We start from the raw sequence: 14,688 nt of genomic DNA, 5'->3' as shown, positions 1-14,688 counted from the left end.
CTTTGACATGACATAGCCATAGAAATGTCTAGCTGACTGAACTAGTGCTGTAGGTCTTTTATGGTGAGGGTTGGTCAGTAATAAAAATATACCATACAACTGTTTTAACTGCAGGAATGTGAGGGGCATAGAACATCCACAAAGAATGTGTCTGAGACCTAATACATTTAAGTGTATAATATCTGTCATGGAACACTTAGGGGTTAGAATGAATAGGAGGACCAACTTATTGGTTGGAATGCAGTCTTCAAAAAAAAAAAAACTCCATAATTACTTACCTTTTGAAATACAACCAACACAAACTCATCCATGGAGTCATCTGAGTTCATTCCAAAGCCTGATGGCCATCCATGTGTTGTGTGGGTTGCCCTTCTCCACATCCTCCAGAGAGCAGACTGGGTATTATATAAAGGCAAGCTGTGATCAACTGTTTATTTGTGTTTGCAGAGAAAGTCCTCACAATCTACATATTGTAACAAAACGCCATTGAATGACTTGCTGTGCTGTGTCACACTGCTATGCTCAAACTCTTCCATTTGTGGCTGAGACTCATCGTGAAGTCCAAGTTTGATATGCTGTATGTGATGCACACAAGAGAGCAGGAATTTGAAGTACAGTTTTAGAGAATCATAGCCTTCACAAAGTCCAACTTCTTGATCCTCTGTTGTTGTTGTACTGTGTTTGAAAGCTGAAGAGAGTCATCGACAGACATTCTCCATGACCTGGTATTGTATTAGATGTTCCAGGTCCTACACTCTCCAGAAGCCAGAAAACATTTCGTCATTCCTGTCATTCCACATCTCCTTGAAGGAGAACTCTGAGGTTGCTCAGCACACTTTCTCTTGCCAAACACGGAAATCGAATTTCTCAACGATGGGGAGAGCAGTCGGCATCAAAGACATGAGCAGGCTTTTGAAAAGTCTGATATTTTTGAAAACAGCTGTCCTCCCGTCAATGGGATCTCAGCATGAAAGACCTGCGATTGACGCGCATGCAAGATTTAATTATTGAGCCTGGCATGAATGTGTCACTCCCTGCACTCTATAGTGTATGTAAAGATGAAAATATTTGTCTTCAATCTCATCTCATCGTTCAGTTAATTAGGAAAACCCTGACAAAGAGGGCGGATCATGCTGCTGTTTTACAATTTTTGACATGTACTCTTTTATTCTTTCTGACTCTCTTGCTCTCTCTCTATGTGAGTATGTGTTCATGTGTGTGTATGTGTGTGTCCAGATAAATTCTGTTGTGACAGTTCATCTGAGTCACAGAGCTTCTGATTCTGGCGGGCTGCGCAGTGATAAACCATCATCACCAGGTATTAACCAGCAGGAGATTGGGAGGGATGATGACGTGTCACACTGCCTGACGTGACGTGTCACACTGCCTCTTGGCTGATTTGACAGTGCGTGTGTGTGCGTGCGTGTATGTGTGTAGTCTTTGTGTATGAGTGTTGGTCAATGACTTCTGTAATGTGAAATGACTTGAGAGTATAATCCAGTCCTCATTGTCATGTGTAATATATTAGTTTGACAATGTACCAGTATGTCTGGACATTAGGCTACGATGAAGGCATTCTTTTTCATGACAATTATTGGCTTGTATGAAGGAAGTGTTGTAAGTCAGTCAGTTAGTGGGGGGTTTTGAAATTGAAAAAATGACGATGATCAAAAGGAGAACCAAAGAACACCCAATATTCAAAACAGGTTTTTTCTCATCCCACCATCACTTAACTTCAAAGGAAAGCAGAGCTGCTCGTACTCCATTGAAGTCTAAGTTGTCATCCATCGCCAATCCTCCCCTCTGACTCCCTCGCCTCTGTCCTACCCTCTTTATCCGTTGCTTCCACACTTCCCTCCGACTCCCTCGACTCCATCCTCACCTCCACCTACCTCCCCTCCAACAACCTCGCCTCAGTCCTCACCTCAGTCCTTCCCTCCGACACCTTCAACTCTGTCCTCCAATCCTACTTCCTTCCCTCCGAATCCCCTCTGACTCCCTCGCCTCTGTCCTCCCCTCCTCCCTCCCCTTCCAACTCCCCTCTGACTCTATCTCTGTCTTATCACTCACTGGAGGAGAGGTTCAGATGGGACCGCGCAGGATGTCCTTTACCGCCATGGGAACCAGATAGGGTTGTCATGGTGACAGTCCGTCCCCCACAGCTGCAGGCTCTGTCAGATCAGGATGTGTCTTTCACTGGCTGTGACCTGCCCAGCTAGCAGGCAACACTCCCTGCAGACCTACTGTGGCTCCAGGCAGCTGAGTGTGCAGACATGCCTCAAACTGACCTCCGGGTCCCACTCCCTGGACACTCATCCACATAAGGGAGGTTTTCATAATGGTCAACCCAGATAGCATGCTATACCAGTTGAATCTGCACAGGTTATTTAGGATAGGAATCATTGACTGGAGGGGTGTGGGAAAGTAAAAGTGCATAAGTGCATAGTCCAAATATGTTTTAGAATGCAGGCTATGCAGAAGAATAAATGTTGTCACTGTAGTGAATTTCAATGCTGACAGATTTAATAAAAAGCTATCTTTGTTGACAGTTAGTCAGTAACAGGTAAAGGCAACATGAGTGTGCATACTGCCTTTTTGATGTTTAGGCTACTCTGTAGGAATGTGATAATTCAGCATAACCTTGTGACTCACTCCACTCACCTGCTTTACAACAATACGTTGAAGTTGACACTTCAAGGTACTGAGTCCAATCCACCACTTCATATTTACTGCAAATGCATATTTGATGGAGGCTTAGGGTGCAGTGTGCCTTAGCTGACAAGAAAACTCGTTTAGCAGTTTCAGACTCACCCGAATTTACCGTGACCAACTGGCGATGCATGTCACGATACAGGAGACAGCGTCCAAAAAGTCATTGGTTTGCGAAGGATGACGTTCAGTTCACTCAAACAGATCGAAGCAACAGATTCGCAGGGCATGACTCGTATCTGCCGGGATCTGGTGACGTAGTCAAAACTCAGTAAGAATGAACAGACGATGAGCGGATGCGCTTGTGCGCGCGCCCTATATTAATCTGTTAAAGCGAGATCACTGTCTTTTCAGCACCATTCACTAACAAACCTGCCGGAATAGAAACAACCGTTTCAAACTAACGGAGCTTGCTATAAAAACCTGCGTTGGACTGTGTTTTTGTTCAACTTCCATTTGAGATTTAAAGTGAATTTAATTTTAAACATTTGGTTAAAGGTTACAGGTACAGTCTACAATTTTTTTACTGAAACTATTAAGAGTTATTGTTAACTTCAATTAGATGCTCTCGTGTCAGTTTCCAATCAAAGATGTATACAACTGGGCAATTTATCCAGTTGGCGAGAAGTTTGTAATTTCAACATATATTTTCAACGTGTGTAAGTGTGTGAAAGGAGACTTTTCGCAAGAAACAACGATTTAGGGCTTACAGTCGGTCGAGTATGCTTGCTTTAGTAGTTGGAGTTTTATACCTTTTGGGTGGACGCACGGTTAGCGCAAACGATGCGACAGGTAGCCGCTTCGTCTGCTCTGCCATTCCTCCGGGCGCAGAGCCTGGCTGTCCGCTGGGCTCCCCCGAAAACCGCATCCAGAATACCAGTCCTGTGGAGGACGAACTGAGAAACACCATCATCCAACTCCGTGAAACCATTCTTCAGCAAAAGGAGACTATCGTCAGCCAACAGGGGACCATCAAGGAACTGAACTCTAAACTTGCCCGCTGCGAGGCGGCTGCCGATGACTCGAGCAAGTCCCGGGGTCAAAGCTCCAGGCGGAAGGAATACAGCAAAAACACCATGGGTGACCTGCCACGAGACCCAGCGGAGACCATAGACCAGCTAGGAAAGACCATGCAGAGCCTGAAGGGGCGTCTGGAGAACCTGGAGGTGAGGGCACTCAACAGGGTCACATCATGCATGTATACTGCACATTATTTAATTAAATGTTTATATTTTGTTATGGTCAGAAAGGGCAGTTCATTCATACTTCTATATGACTTGGTAATTATGAACATACACAAACACATTAACATACAGACACCATACTGCAACGCGTTTGTTATGTGTGCGCGTGCGTGCGTGTTCACCACCTAAATTTTGCCCTATTATGTCTGATAATCTGTGCAGCAGACTACTCCGCGCCACAGCACGTACACAGCACACTGTGATCAGAGGCGCATGTAACAGTGTCAAAGCAAGGAATCCTGTTTATCATTCAACAATCACAGCTGAATACTCTCAAAGATTAAGAATGTACTCGATGAATACAAAATTAATGACATCAATCAGTGTCACTGGTGTCATGCCAGCAGACTGCATGGCGCAGAGATGTGAATTTGTAAATGTAAAATTAGACACATTAGTCAAACGTGAGCAACACCTTAACTCATTCATAGAGGGAATTATGCATGGTTACATTGTATACATACTGATACATACACCACTGATCCTTTGAAACAAAAGCAGTGTGCTTTGCAAATGGAGGCAAGGTAGTGGATATTAGTTTAGTAAATCTAATCTATCATGCAGATAGTAAATGTAGGTCCAGGCTGTTCTCCAAACCCCACAGTACATCAACTACCTCCAGAGCAGCTTTCAATAAATCCATGTGGGCCGACAATCTCAATCGCCTGATATTGAGGTCATGCCTGGGGCTCGATGCAATCTGGGCACTGATCTTACATTGTTTTGGGGCTTTATCGTCATCAGTTGTAAATATGTAATTATGTTGTTCCAGTAGTAAACCATTACATGACGCACAATATAAAATAATGATGCTGTTTCTGCACTGTTCCATCCATCCATCTCTCTCTCCCTCTCTTTCTCTCTCTCATCAATGATCAACGCAATGATGAACATTTTAATGCCATCATCGAATCAATGATACATTGCCGCAGTGATAATATATGACACATAAAATGTTCATCATTCAATCATGTCTGCATTGATCTGAACCTTCTTAGCATAACTGCTGTGGCTAGATCAATGTAACTCATAGGCCACCCACGAGAGTGTGCTAGGAATAAGTGTAGGTCAGTAATATATGTTTGTGTGTGCGTGTAGATGTGTGTGTGCGACGGTGTCTGTGCATGTGGGAGAAACTAATCACATTGGAACAGATGGACTGAATTCCCCCTCAAAATTAAAAACGAGGGTGCTAAACAGATGTTTGACCTGAAAGGTGCAGAGGACTTTTGGTTCTGTCCTGCTTCCTAAACAGCTGAATGAGCGTAACATATATATGCAGATTAACACTCACTCACTCACTCTCTCTCACTCTCTCTCTCTCTCTCTCTCTCTCTCTCTCTCTCTCTCTCTGTCTCTCTCTCTCTCTCTCTCTCTCTCTCTCTCTCTCTCTCTCTCTCTCTCTCCTTTCTTTCAGCAGCAGCAGCGCTCTAACATGTCAGGCGGCGGCAGGGGCGGAGCCTCCTTCCCGGCAGAGCTGAGGGAGCTCCTGAGGAGCCGCCTGGGAGCGCTGGAGGGCCAGCTGCTGAAGAAGGTGGCCGAGCTGGAGGAGGAGAAGAGCCAGCTCTACAACGACACGGCGGCCCACCGCCAGCGCACAGAGAGCACCCTCAGCTCCCTGCTGGAGAGGATCACCGAGCTAGAGAGGAGTACGCACGTCTCCTTCTCTTCTTATCCTTCATATGGATGTTTATGTTGGATGACGCTTTAGGCGGCTTAAGTCTGGGTCCATATGATAAGGCAACTAAGAAAATAGGAACTGTTGCTGTCTAGATGAACCAACCTGACCTGTTTGAATTGGGCTGTGTTGGGTAATGAAGCTCCCACTCCCATTTGGTCAGGGCTTGCAACCATTTTAGGGTTCAGCTGCAGAGTACACCACGCAGGTGGATGGAGGGAACAATATGGTTTTTAATCGAGGTGACTATAACAGCAGTAATGGTGAAGTGGTCTAAAACACACGAGTGAGTCTGACCTCGTCCATCTATGTCTCTGCTCTCTCTCTTTCACACACACATTTTTTTGTCTATGCTCTCGCTGTCTCAGTTTCTCCCCCTTGCTCGCTCTATAACTTCTTTCAACATTCTGCCTCTGAGCTTTCCCACTCGCACTCTCTTATTCTCTGCTCTGCTTCCCTCCGTATCTCTTATTCTTTTTACTACCTCTCAGGAACATGCTTATCTCTGACTGACACATCATGACATGGTGGTCTGATACTCACACATCATGAATGCCAAACAGTCTGTGTTCTCCACCAGCACTCAAAACCACATGTTCTTAAATAAACGAATCTCCTCCTCCACTCATCCCATCTTCTCGTCAGCAGTGTGTCAGGATATCCACACTGCCAGCCTGTGAATCTAAACGTATTCCCCCCACGACCCTTTGCCTGCAGGTAACAATGCATTTAAGTCGCCCGAGGACTTCAAGGTGTCCCTGCCACTGCGTACCAACTACCTGTACGGACGCATCAAGAAGAGCCTGCCTGAGATGTACGCCTTCACCGTGTGTATGTGGCTGAAGTCCAGCGCCAGCCCGGGTATAGGGACCCCTTTCTCCTACGGCGTCCCAGGACAGGCTAATGAAATAGTTCTGATAGAGTGGGGGAATAACCCCATAGAACTGCTGGTCAATGACAAGGTAAGATCACCCTGGAGTCTCTCAGACCTTCCTATAGGAACGTATCATCACTGCCATGAAGGATATTATGGATGTCAAGTGGCACATCCACAGGAGTGACAAATAGTTCACATCCTATATTATATTACGATAGTAATGGTTCTTTGAAATGGATCTCCAGTAGGAATTGGATTTCTCTGATCGTATCGTACCTTCGGTTTGTCCACTACTGTGTGTTTTACATAATTGAGGTCTAGTTACTGACAATTCCTTCAGAATCAAGACAATTCAGGCTCAAAGGGCTAGAAATAAATATTGCAGTGGGTCCTGCCTTCAAAGGAATACAAGTATGGCAATGGAGATGTTTGAATGGGTAGTATTCAATGTTGGATTATTGGGGTGTGCTTGCCTTCGGCGAGCACAAACCATTGTTATCTCACATATATATTTATTTATTATTGTTTATTTTCGCGCCCCTAAGGCTCAGTCAATATTTGGACTACATAGACAACGTCGATGTCAAAAGGTTTGTCTTGGTCGTGATTGAGTTGGTTCTATTGGGATTTATGTTCCGTTGCACGGTTTAGGTTTTAATTAAGTTTTTGTGGCAAAAGTGAAGCTAACGGTGGCTAACTTGCTAGCCACAGTCACTGACGCTACTGACGTCACTAACGTCACAAAATATTGCGTGACTACCTCCGGCAGAACATTAGTTTAGCAGCTCGTTAACTTCTGGGAGATAGCTCGGCTAACTGCTTTGCTGCAAGGGAGCTGCAGAAACGCCACAAGCAAATAAGACAGGGTGATAACTATTTACTTTGGGATATGAAAAACAATATAATCTGATATAAGGAAGTAGTTACATCTACTTTCGGAAACAGTAGTCTACTATTTCACTGAAGCATTAGCATCATGACATTAGCCTCTGTTGTCCCGGGCAACACATACTACAGCGGTCTATGATGCATCTGTTTTCAATCGTTAAAATAAACATTCCTCACGATTACATTTTCGTTGTAGGATTTATTATAACATTAGATTACAAGTAAACGATTTGTTGGTGAAATTATCATCACCTGTGGTTTCAAACCAGTGTACTAGTAGCTCTCTGCAACGCTGTACTGTAGCCTAGTCTAGTACAGTAGCTAAAAAAAACATCTCCACAGCTGTTTACAGTACAGTAGCCTACGTAGGAAGTCAAACGGCACATGTTCGGCACTACCATTACTTAAATCAGAAGTCTTTCAATAGGTGAAACTATCTGACTAGTGACTACTAACCTGAACGCCATTGCCAAAGCCTAAACTTCAATCTGTTCATGAAAATAATTCATTTCAGCCTAGAAAGTACAATGGAAGTAACGTTAAATCGATTTCAACCAACGCAATCGCTACCAAGACAGTCTACTGTAGGAGTAGTTGTAGCCTACAATTTACCAGGGCAGCTTCTCCACACAGCAGGGCTATATCGCATTTTGCCTTTTTACTGACAATGATTGCTACCACTGACATTTTTATGAATGAGTGATTTTCCCCCAAATAAATGTCAAGCTTATTTACGTTTTTGGGGGCATATTTTCAGTTAGCAGATGGTACTATTTGAATCGCGATTCCTTCTGAGATAGCTGCTGGTAACGTTGTTGTTAAAATAAGCTTCAAAGGGGGTTCTTTATTAATGAATGAATACAATATGAGTAGGCTAAATGCCTGAAAATATTACGAGAAGGGAAAAACTTACAATGACGTTTAAGTCATAGAGATTAGGTCAATTTTTACACCGGTCTGCCAAATGTATTCGTTTTGATTCAACTATGAGGTTGCTGATCACCATTCCCTCTTGCAGGGGAAATGAGTAGACAACTATTTCATTCTACTCTTCACTCTTAGTATTTTGAGTTGTAAATGAGCAGAAAAAAATATGCTTTTAAATCTATGTCATCTTTATAAATAATAAGTAGGCTATGCATTTTAATATAAAATATACAAAAAAGTAATTTAAATATGGACCCCTGCAACTAACGCAAGTAAGCAAGCACACCCTACAATTTCCCCAGAAATTGTACCCACTTTAGTTGTTGTTGGTTTATCGCAGAAGCATGGCTTCTGAAATGATGAGAGGATTTGAGTTTGGCTGAAGTTACGAAACGCACTGGGTCATTGGGGTATATTTTTTAGTTTATGTTCGGAATCTGGCTTATTGGCATGGACAGGACTCCCTACAGCTCTCCCTTCGCCATGCATTATACATGTTTGTATCTGACAGGAGACAGAGAGAAGAGTAAGAGAGAGAGAGATGATAAGGAGAGTAAGGATATCGTAGAGCTGCAGAGTAAAAGTAAAATGTAGTGAAGCAATGGAGGATCGTTAGTTCAGGACAGTACCAAAGATAAGGCAACATGGTGAATATGATTACTGTAAAGTACAACCAGAATAGAATATGTTCATAGTGGTAATAAATCCCAAAGGAGGTAGTGCTGGGGTTACTAAGGGATGGCTACAGATCCCTTCTACACATTGCGCAAGACATAAATACATAAACCATACTTGAAATACTTGAACCATTTTAAAAACTGTACTGAGTACAGCCACATTCTATCAAATCAGACATGGCTATGGGGTCTACATCTGTAACAGAATCAGCAGGTTCATTTGTCTCAACGACATAACATCCTTCTGAGAAAATATGGAAGACAAAAACATAAATCGATATATTTGTCTGCTTTTTGTTTTTACGCGAATGGAAAGGCCCACACAGAACTAATTATTTCACAGTCGCTTCCGGCATACTCAATATCCAGACTGAGGTTACATGTAATGTGAAGCTGTGGTTGTAATTTTTGTCAATATCACTGCTGTGAAAGTATATGAAATATGCAGAAGATCAGTATGGACTCAAGACACACTTTGTGTCTCTGGCACAGCTGCACTGAGCTGGCTCAGTGTAATATTAACATTATGCAGCTTACACAATCACTTTATTTGCCTTTGTTACATGATTAGCAATCCATAAACAAACACATAATTATGATAACAACTGTAGCTTCTCACCTCATCTGAACCCTACAGTTTGCATTTGTTGACATAAGATTAGAGACTTAGAAAGAGATAATGGAGTCAGCTAGTGTCAAAGCACTCTGTGATTGGCTTAGGGCTCAAAGGCAATTTGACGCAAGACCTTTGGTCTCATAGGTCTGTTTTCTGCGAGTGATATAATGAGATGGTAGAAAGAGCCATCCAGTGCCGGTCCTAGCACATTCGGCGCCCTAGGCGAGATGTATGAACAGCGCCCCCCCCCCCCCCCTCCCGGGAGCGCAAATCGGGATGCCGCCCCCCCCCCCTCAACACGGATATGTGACTTGGCCCCATTTGCTGGTAGTGCGGGATGGTTAATTAATGGATGAACTTTGGAATTTTCCGCCCCCCTCTTGATGCCGCCCTAGGCGGCTGCCTATGTCGCCTATGCCTAGGACCGGCCCTGGAGCCATCCACATAGCAGCCTGCCTCCCGTTATTCTCTCAGATGGTGCTGTCATTCTAATCTAATGAGAATATTACTCAAGAGCTCCCCTGTGACTTACTCTCAATGGAACATGAAGTCACTGATCTCAATAAAGCTGTAATGTTGTTGTTTTGTTGCAGGGGTAGCTGCTTTTGAGCCTTGTTTGAAATATTACTGGCTTTGATACTACATTGTCCCATTTATAACAGATGTCATTACAGCTATAATAACTACTGCTGTTCACTGACCCCAGATGACCCCCTAGATTAGATAATTGAGGTGATTTTCTACTGACGCAGAAAGCCCACTCACTATCCCTCCTTGTGTACTGGAAATCCTACCCCCACCGTTCTTTAAATGGATCAGCTGATCATGGACATCTCTATTGGCCTTTCCTTCTAAGTATCGTCCTCTCTTTCAAATTCTTGGCCTTGCATGCCAAATCTTGGCTTGGTGTACCTAAGCCTTGGTTATTATCTACTTAAGTCTTTCGATGTCTTGGCCCGAGTTGCTAAGTCTTGTCCTTTCTTGCACACTTACAGTCTCGGTTGACACTTGGCCACCCTTACCTTTTCTCAGGTGGCCCAGCTGCCCCTCTCAGTAAGCGATGGACGTTGGCACCATATCTGTATCACCTGGACGACTCGAGATGGCTTCTGGGAGGCCTATCAGGATGGCGAACGCCTGGGCACTGGAGACAACCTGGCCCCCTGGCACCCAATTAAACCTGGAGGAGTCATTATCCTGGGCCAGGAGCAGGTGAGAAAAGGGAAGGGGTGGAAGGAAAGTGTGTGTGTGTGTGTGTGTGTGGGGGATGACTCTCATCACATCTATATGTGCATCTCCCTGGAGAAGGAGAGAGCAGGGAGGGAGAGATATCAGGGGGATAGAGACAGCAAAGTTCTTCTCACGCTATATCCAGCTAGTCAGAATTACCTCACATCCTGGCTTCAAACAGCAGCATTCCCGCAGGAGCTGTGGAACAGTGTCACTACACCGGATATCAACCATCGCCATGGAGATGTAGTACTGATAATCCCAATGGCAATCCATGAATGTAACAGTACCTGACCAGTTTGGGATGTTAACATTATATGTATTGAAACAAAGGAATCTACTAATGCTTAACAGTGAAAGTAAAGCTACCTGCTTAAAATCATGTCATTCATGTAAAACTGTACTGTCACAATACTGCTCATTAATATGTTGGTACATTTTAGAACACTTGACACTTTATGAAATGAGAATTGCCAAGATAAGAGAGAAATTGTCAAGTGAAAGTCTTTGTTATGTAGCACAACTGAATTATAAAGCTCAAGACCATTGCTACATCTCTCTGTCTGGCCCTGCAGGACACTGTTGGCGGGCATTTCGATGCCACCCAGGCGTTTGTGGGCGAGCTTAGCCAGTTCAACATGTGGGACCGAGTCCTACGGCCTGTGGACATCATGGGCATGGCCAATTGCTCCTCTTACATGCCTGGCAACGTGGTGCCATGGATGGATGCCAACGTGGAGGTGCTGGGAGGTGCCACCAAGGCCGCTCTGGAGATTTGTGAAGACCGTGTGTTTGATTCGTAAGACTTTGACATGCGGCTGTTGCGTGTCTGGGATCGTGACAGAAGTTGAACTAAGCTCTGGGCTGCTTTGAAAACTTCTTGACTGAAATGAGGTTGCAGTGCATGGGTAGAAACACTGCTGTACACTTTATACTACCAACATGGGTCGTCTCCTTGATCTCCACATTTATCTTTTGTGACTAAATTAATCTATTCTGAAGAGACTCACATTGTAAAATGGAGATGATTCTGCAGACAGATTACTCACGGACTCTGATTCTCATACTGCCATTATGTTGAATATCAATATGCTGACTTGTCTGAATATACTGCCTTACCTTTAACAACCACAAACCCATTGAGTAGGTGGGCAGTGACAACTCTGTTTTATCAGTTGAATGTGAGCTAATTATTGACAATAGCCATTTTTGTTACGCTGTTGATCACCATGGATCTGAGCTGCATGGCAGGTTCAATTAAATTATCTGTGGCACACAGTAAAAGAGCAAAAACTGAACTTTGATGAAAAAAGACCAGTGGAAGGTAAAAAACATCAGTTAAAGGCATCAAAGCATTGTGCATGAGTGTGGGCTGTAGTCAGTTTGAGTGGACAGAAATATACCTGTGCATGTTTTTGTGAGGGAGGAGATTTACGTTTGTTTGTGTACACACAGGTTTGTGAGCGCGCGCGCGTGTGTGTGTGTGTATATATTCACCCTCGCATTGGCCCACTCTCGCATGTCAAAAGCCCAGAGATTAGCAGTGGTGAGGACACACTCGTTCTTGTAAATCTACTCTAATACCTCTCTCTCTCTCTTGGCCCGTTGGGTTGCTGCCATGCCAAGCAGCTTTATGTGTGGGTTCTAACCATGGCTTTCGCAGGTTTAAAGTAAAGTAGGAAAGCTGCCCAGGCCTGGCAAGCTGTAAGAGCCCAGGAAAGGGACAGGCCAGGGATCACCTTCCAGGAAGAATCCTTAATCTGTAGGCTAAATATCTATGTGAACAAATTATTAAAGAAGATGGTTTGGTTGACCGTAAAGTTAGTTATATGTTGGCATCTGCTTCGGCCTAAGTAATGCCCTGCTATGTAATTTATATTTTCACAATGAAAATGTGTGTCCTGATGACAATATAGACCTGACGGTTTTACAAGGTCATGTCACACCTTATTTAAATGTTGTTGGAACAGATAATCATCTATGCTTGGACCAGCACTATGTTGTTGTTTTATTGCCAGAAACAAAAAAATAATTATACCAGAGATATCAACTTCCATTTTGTCCTTGCAGATCAAAACAAATCACATTATGAATACATTTTACGCTTCTTCTAGCCTGCTTCTGATCCTCAATATTGTGCTGACAATTGAGATATGAGTCCACTTAGCTTCAATGTGCTCACATTTCGTGTACAGTATAGTTACAATAATACCAAAATGCCTGTGAATGAATCTCCCATTTGTTATAGGAAATTAGTGTGGCAAAAAGGGTGAGCAAACTGTCATTAATCTTAAGAACAATATATTGGCTATTCGTAAGCAAAGAAATAAGTCTATGAAGACTTCAACAGCCTGATGTTCATCAGTAGAGAACACAGAAGAACACTGGACAGCAATGGAATGTTGTAAAGGGGTGCACGTTTAACGTTCTAATGACGTTATCTGTGAACATGTACCACATTTGAATGTCTTTGTATTTGTTCTGTGAATGTAATTTAATAGTACATTTTCCTGTAGTGACCGATGAGTACACATTTGTTTATACGCATCCTTTTAGTTCACCAGCAAGATGCGTCTGTTTGTTATATTGCCTTTTTTGCCCACCAAATGTGCTTTTGGTTTACCAATGTATCAAGCATTTTGTTTGAAGATTATTATTATTTTTTTTTTTTGTATTTCAAGGCGACTTACGTATAGGAAGATAAAATAAAACAAAATATTAGATTTCTTGTTGCTTTCAAGCCACCTTCCTATATATAAATGTTTCACATTGTTATGCAGTGTGGTTCAATGTCCTTTTGCACCCAATAAAAATTGAAATTGAAAATGATCACATGAACATGAGGTAAATGTTACGGAGACAGTGTTTTTACTTCAGTGGTTTTTTCAACAATGATCCACCTAAAAGAAACAATACAATATGGTTTGTCTTATGCTACAGCACCCATTAAATTGACTGGTTTGTGCGGGCATGTGCATGCCACAGTTGGGACATGGTTCTTTCAAGGTTGGAGATACAATAGACAGGAAAACACAAAGGAAGGCAACAATTCTGTGTGTCCATTCTGCTAGCTTTAAAAAAAACAGTACGGCCCACAGACACCTAACACACTGGGTATAGATGTATACTCTCCTTTTTATCTCTGGAGAGAAAATGTTATCAAAAGCCCAGAAATCCCTGATGCTGGCAGCCTTCCAGGTGGAAAGGAAAATCTCTACATGTGGATTATAAGGATGTGGTGCACTGTAGGCCACGTGAGAGCTTGCCCTGCCCTTCACAGTTGTGTGGTTTGAGCCTGTTGCTAATTCATGTGCTGCCTGCACTACAGGATGTGACAACACTGTGAGTTGATCTGCAATTACGGACCATAAATAAAGAATAAAGCTAATTTGATTTATTTGATATTCTTCTGTCATTTAAGAACTTTTGTAAATGTACAAATCAGCTATTGCACTGCATTGCAGATAATATTAGGGAGAATGAAATTTTCTTCTAAAGCTGCAGGCAAGGTTTCCAGAAGCTTTCTTTTTACATTTGACAAATTATCCCACCACATGGGGATTATAGCAATCACATTTGATTGGGGGGGGGGAATTGGACTGACACCTAAAAGAGTGCAGAGATGTATTGGTCTCTGAGGGATATGATTCATTTAGATGTTCATCTGAAGGGTGGTTGGTGTTTTAAGTCAGAGCACGATGGATCAACTTGCGTTATTGAGGTTTTTTTTCATTGGAGTAGAATGAACTCCCTTTAACAAACCGGGAATTTCTGCTTGGTTGGCAACAGAGGTTGGTTAGCACACAGAAATCCTGGACCTTTCTGGACCTTTTGAGGTCACA

At 43.0% G+C, this 14,688-nt stretch overlaps 1 protein-coding gene across 3 annotated transcripts; it reads left to right on the top strand.

Moving 5' to 3' along the window:
- Positions 1-3,431: 3,431 nt before the first annotated feature.
- nptx2a (neuronal pentraxin 2a) lies at positions 3,432-13,644 on the top strand. 3 transcript variants are annotated; one of them, XM_084677823.1, is made up of 5 exons: positions 3,432-3,875; positions 5,371-5,602; positions 6,349-6,593; positions 10,649-10,828; positions 11,422-13,644. In XM_084677823.1, exons 1-5 carry the CDS (start codon positions 3,432-3,434, stop codon positions 11,647-11,649), a joined length of 1,329 nt encoding a protein of 442 aa, XP_084533949.1. In that variant the 3' UTR covers positions 11,650-13,644. The 3 variants fall into 3 exon arrangements, with proteins under 3 accessions (XP_084533949.1, XP_084533948.1, XP_084533946.1); XM_084677822.1 differs by having other exon boundaries at positions 3,432-3,893; positions 5,377-5,602; XM_084677820.1 differs by having other exon boundaries at positions 3,432-3,893; positions 5,374-5,602.
- The last annotated feature ends 1,044 nt before the right edge of the window (positions 13,645-14,688 follow it).

Source organism: Hypomesus nipponensis, chromosome 17 (genome assembly GCF_054491055.1).
Source record: "Hypomesus nipponensis isolate SF chromosome 17, ASM5449105v1, whole genome shotgun sequence".
Taxonomy (NCBI): domain Eukaryota; kingdom Metazoa; phylum Chordata; class Actinopteri; order Osmeriformes; family Osmeridae; genus Hypomesus; species Hypomesus nipponensis.
This window is presented reverse-complemented; position numbering and strand designations above follow the sequence as displayed.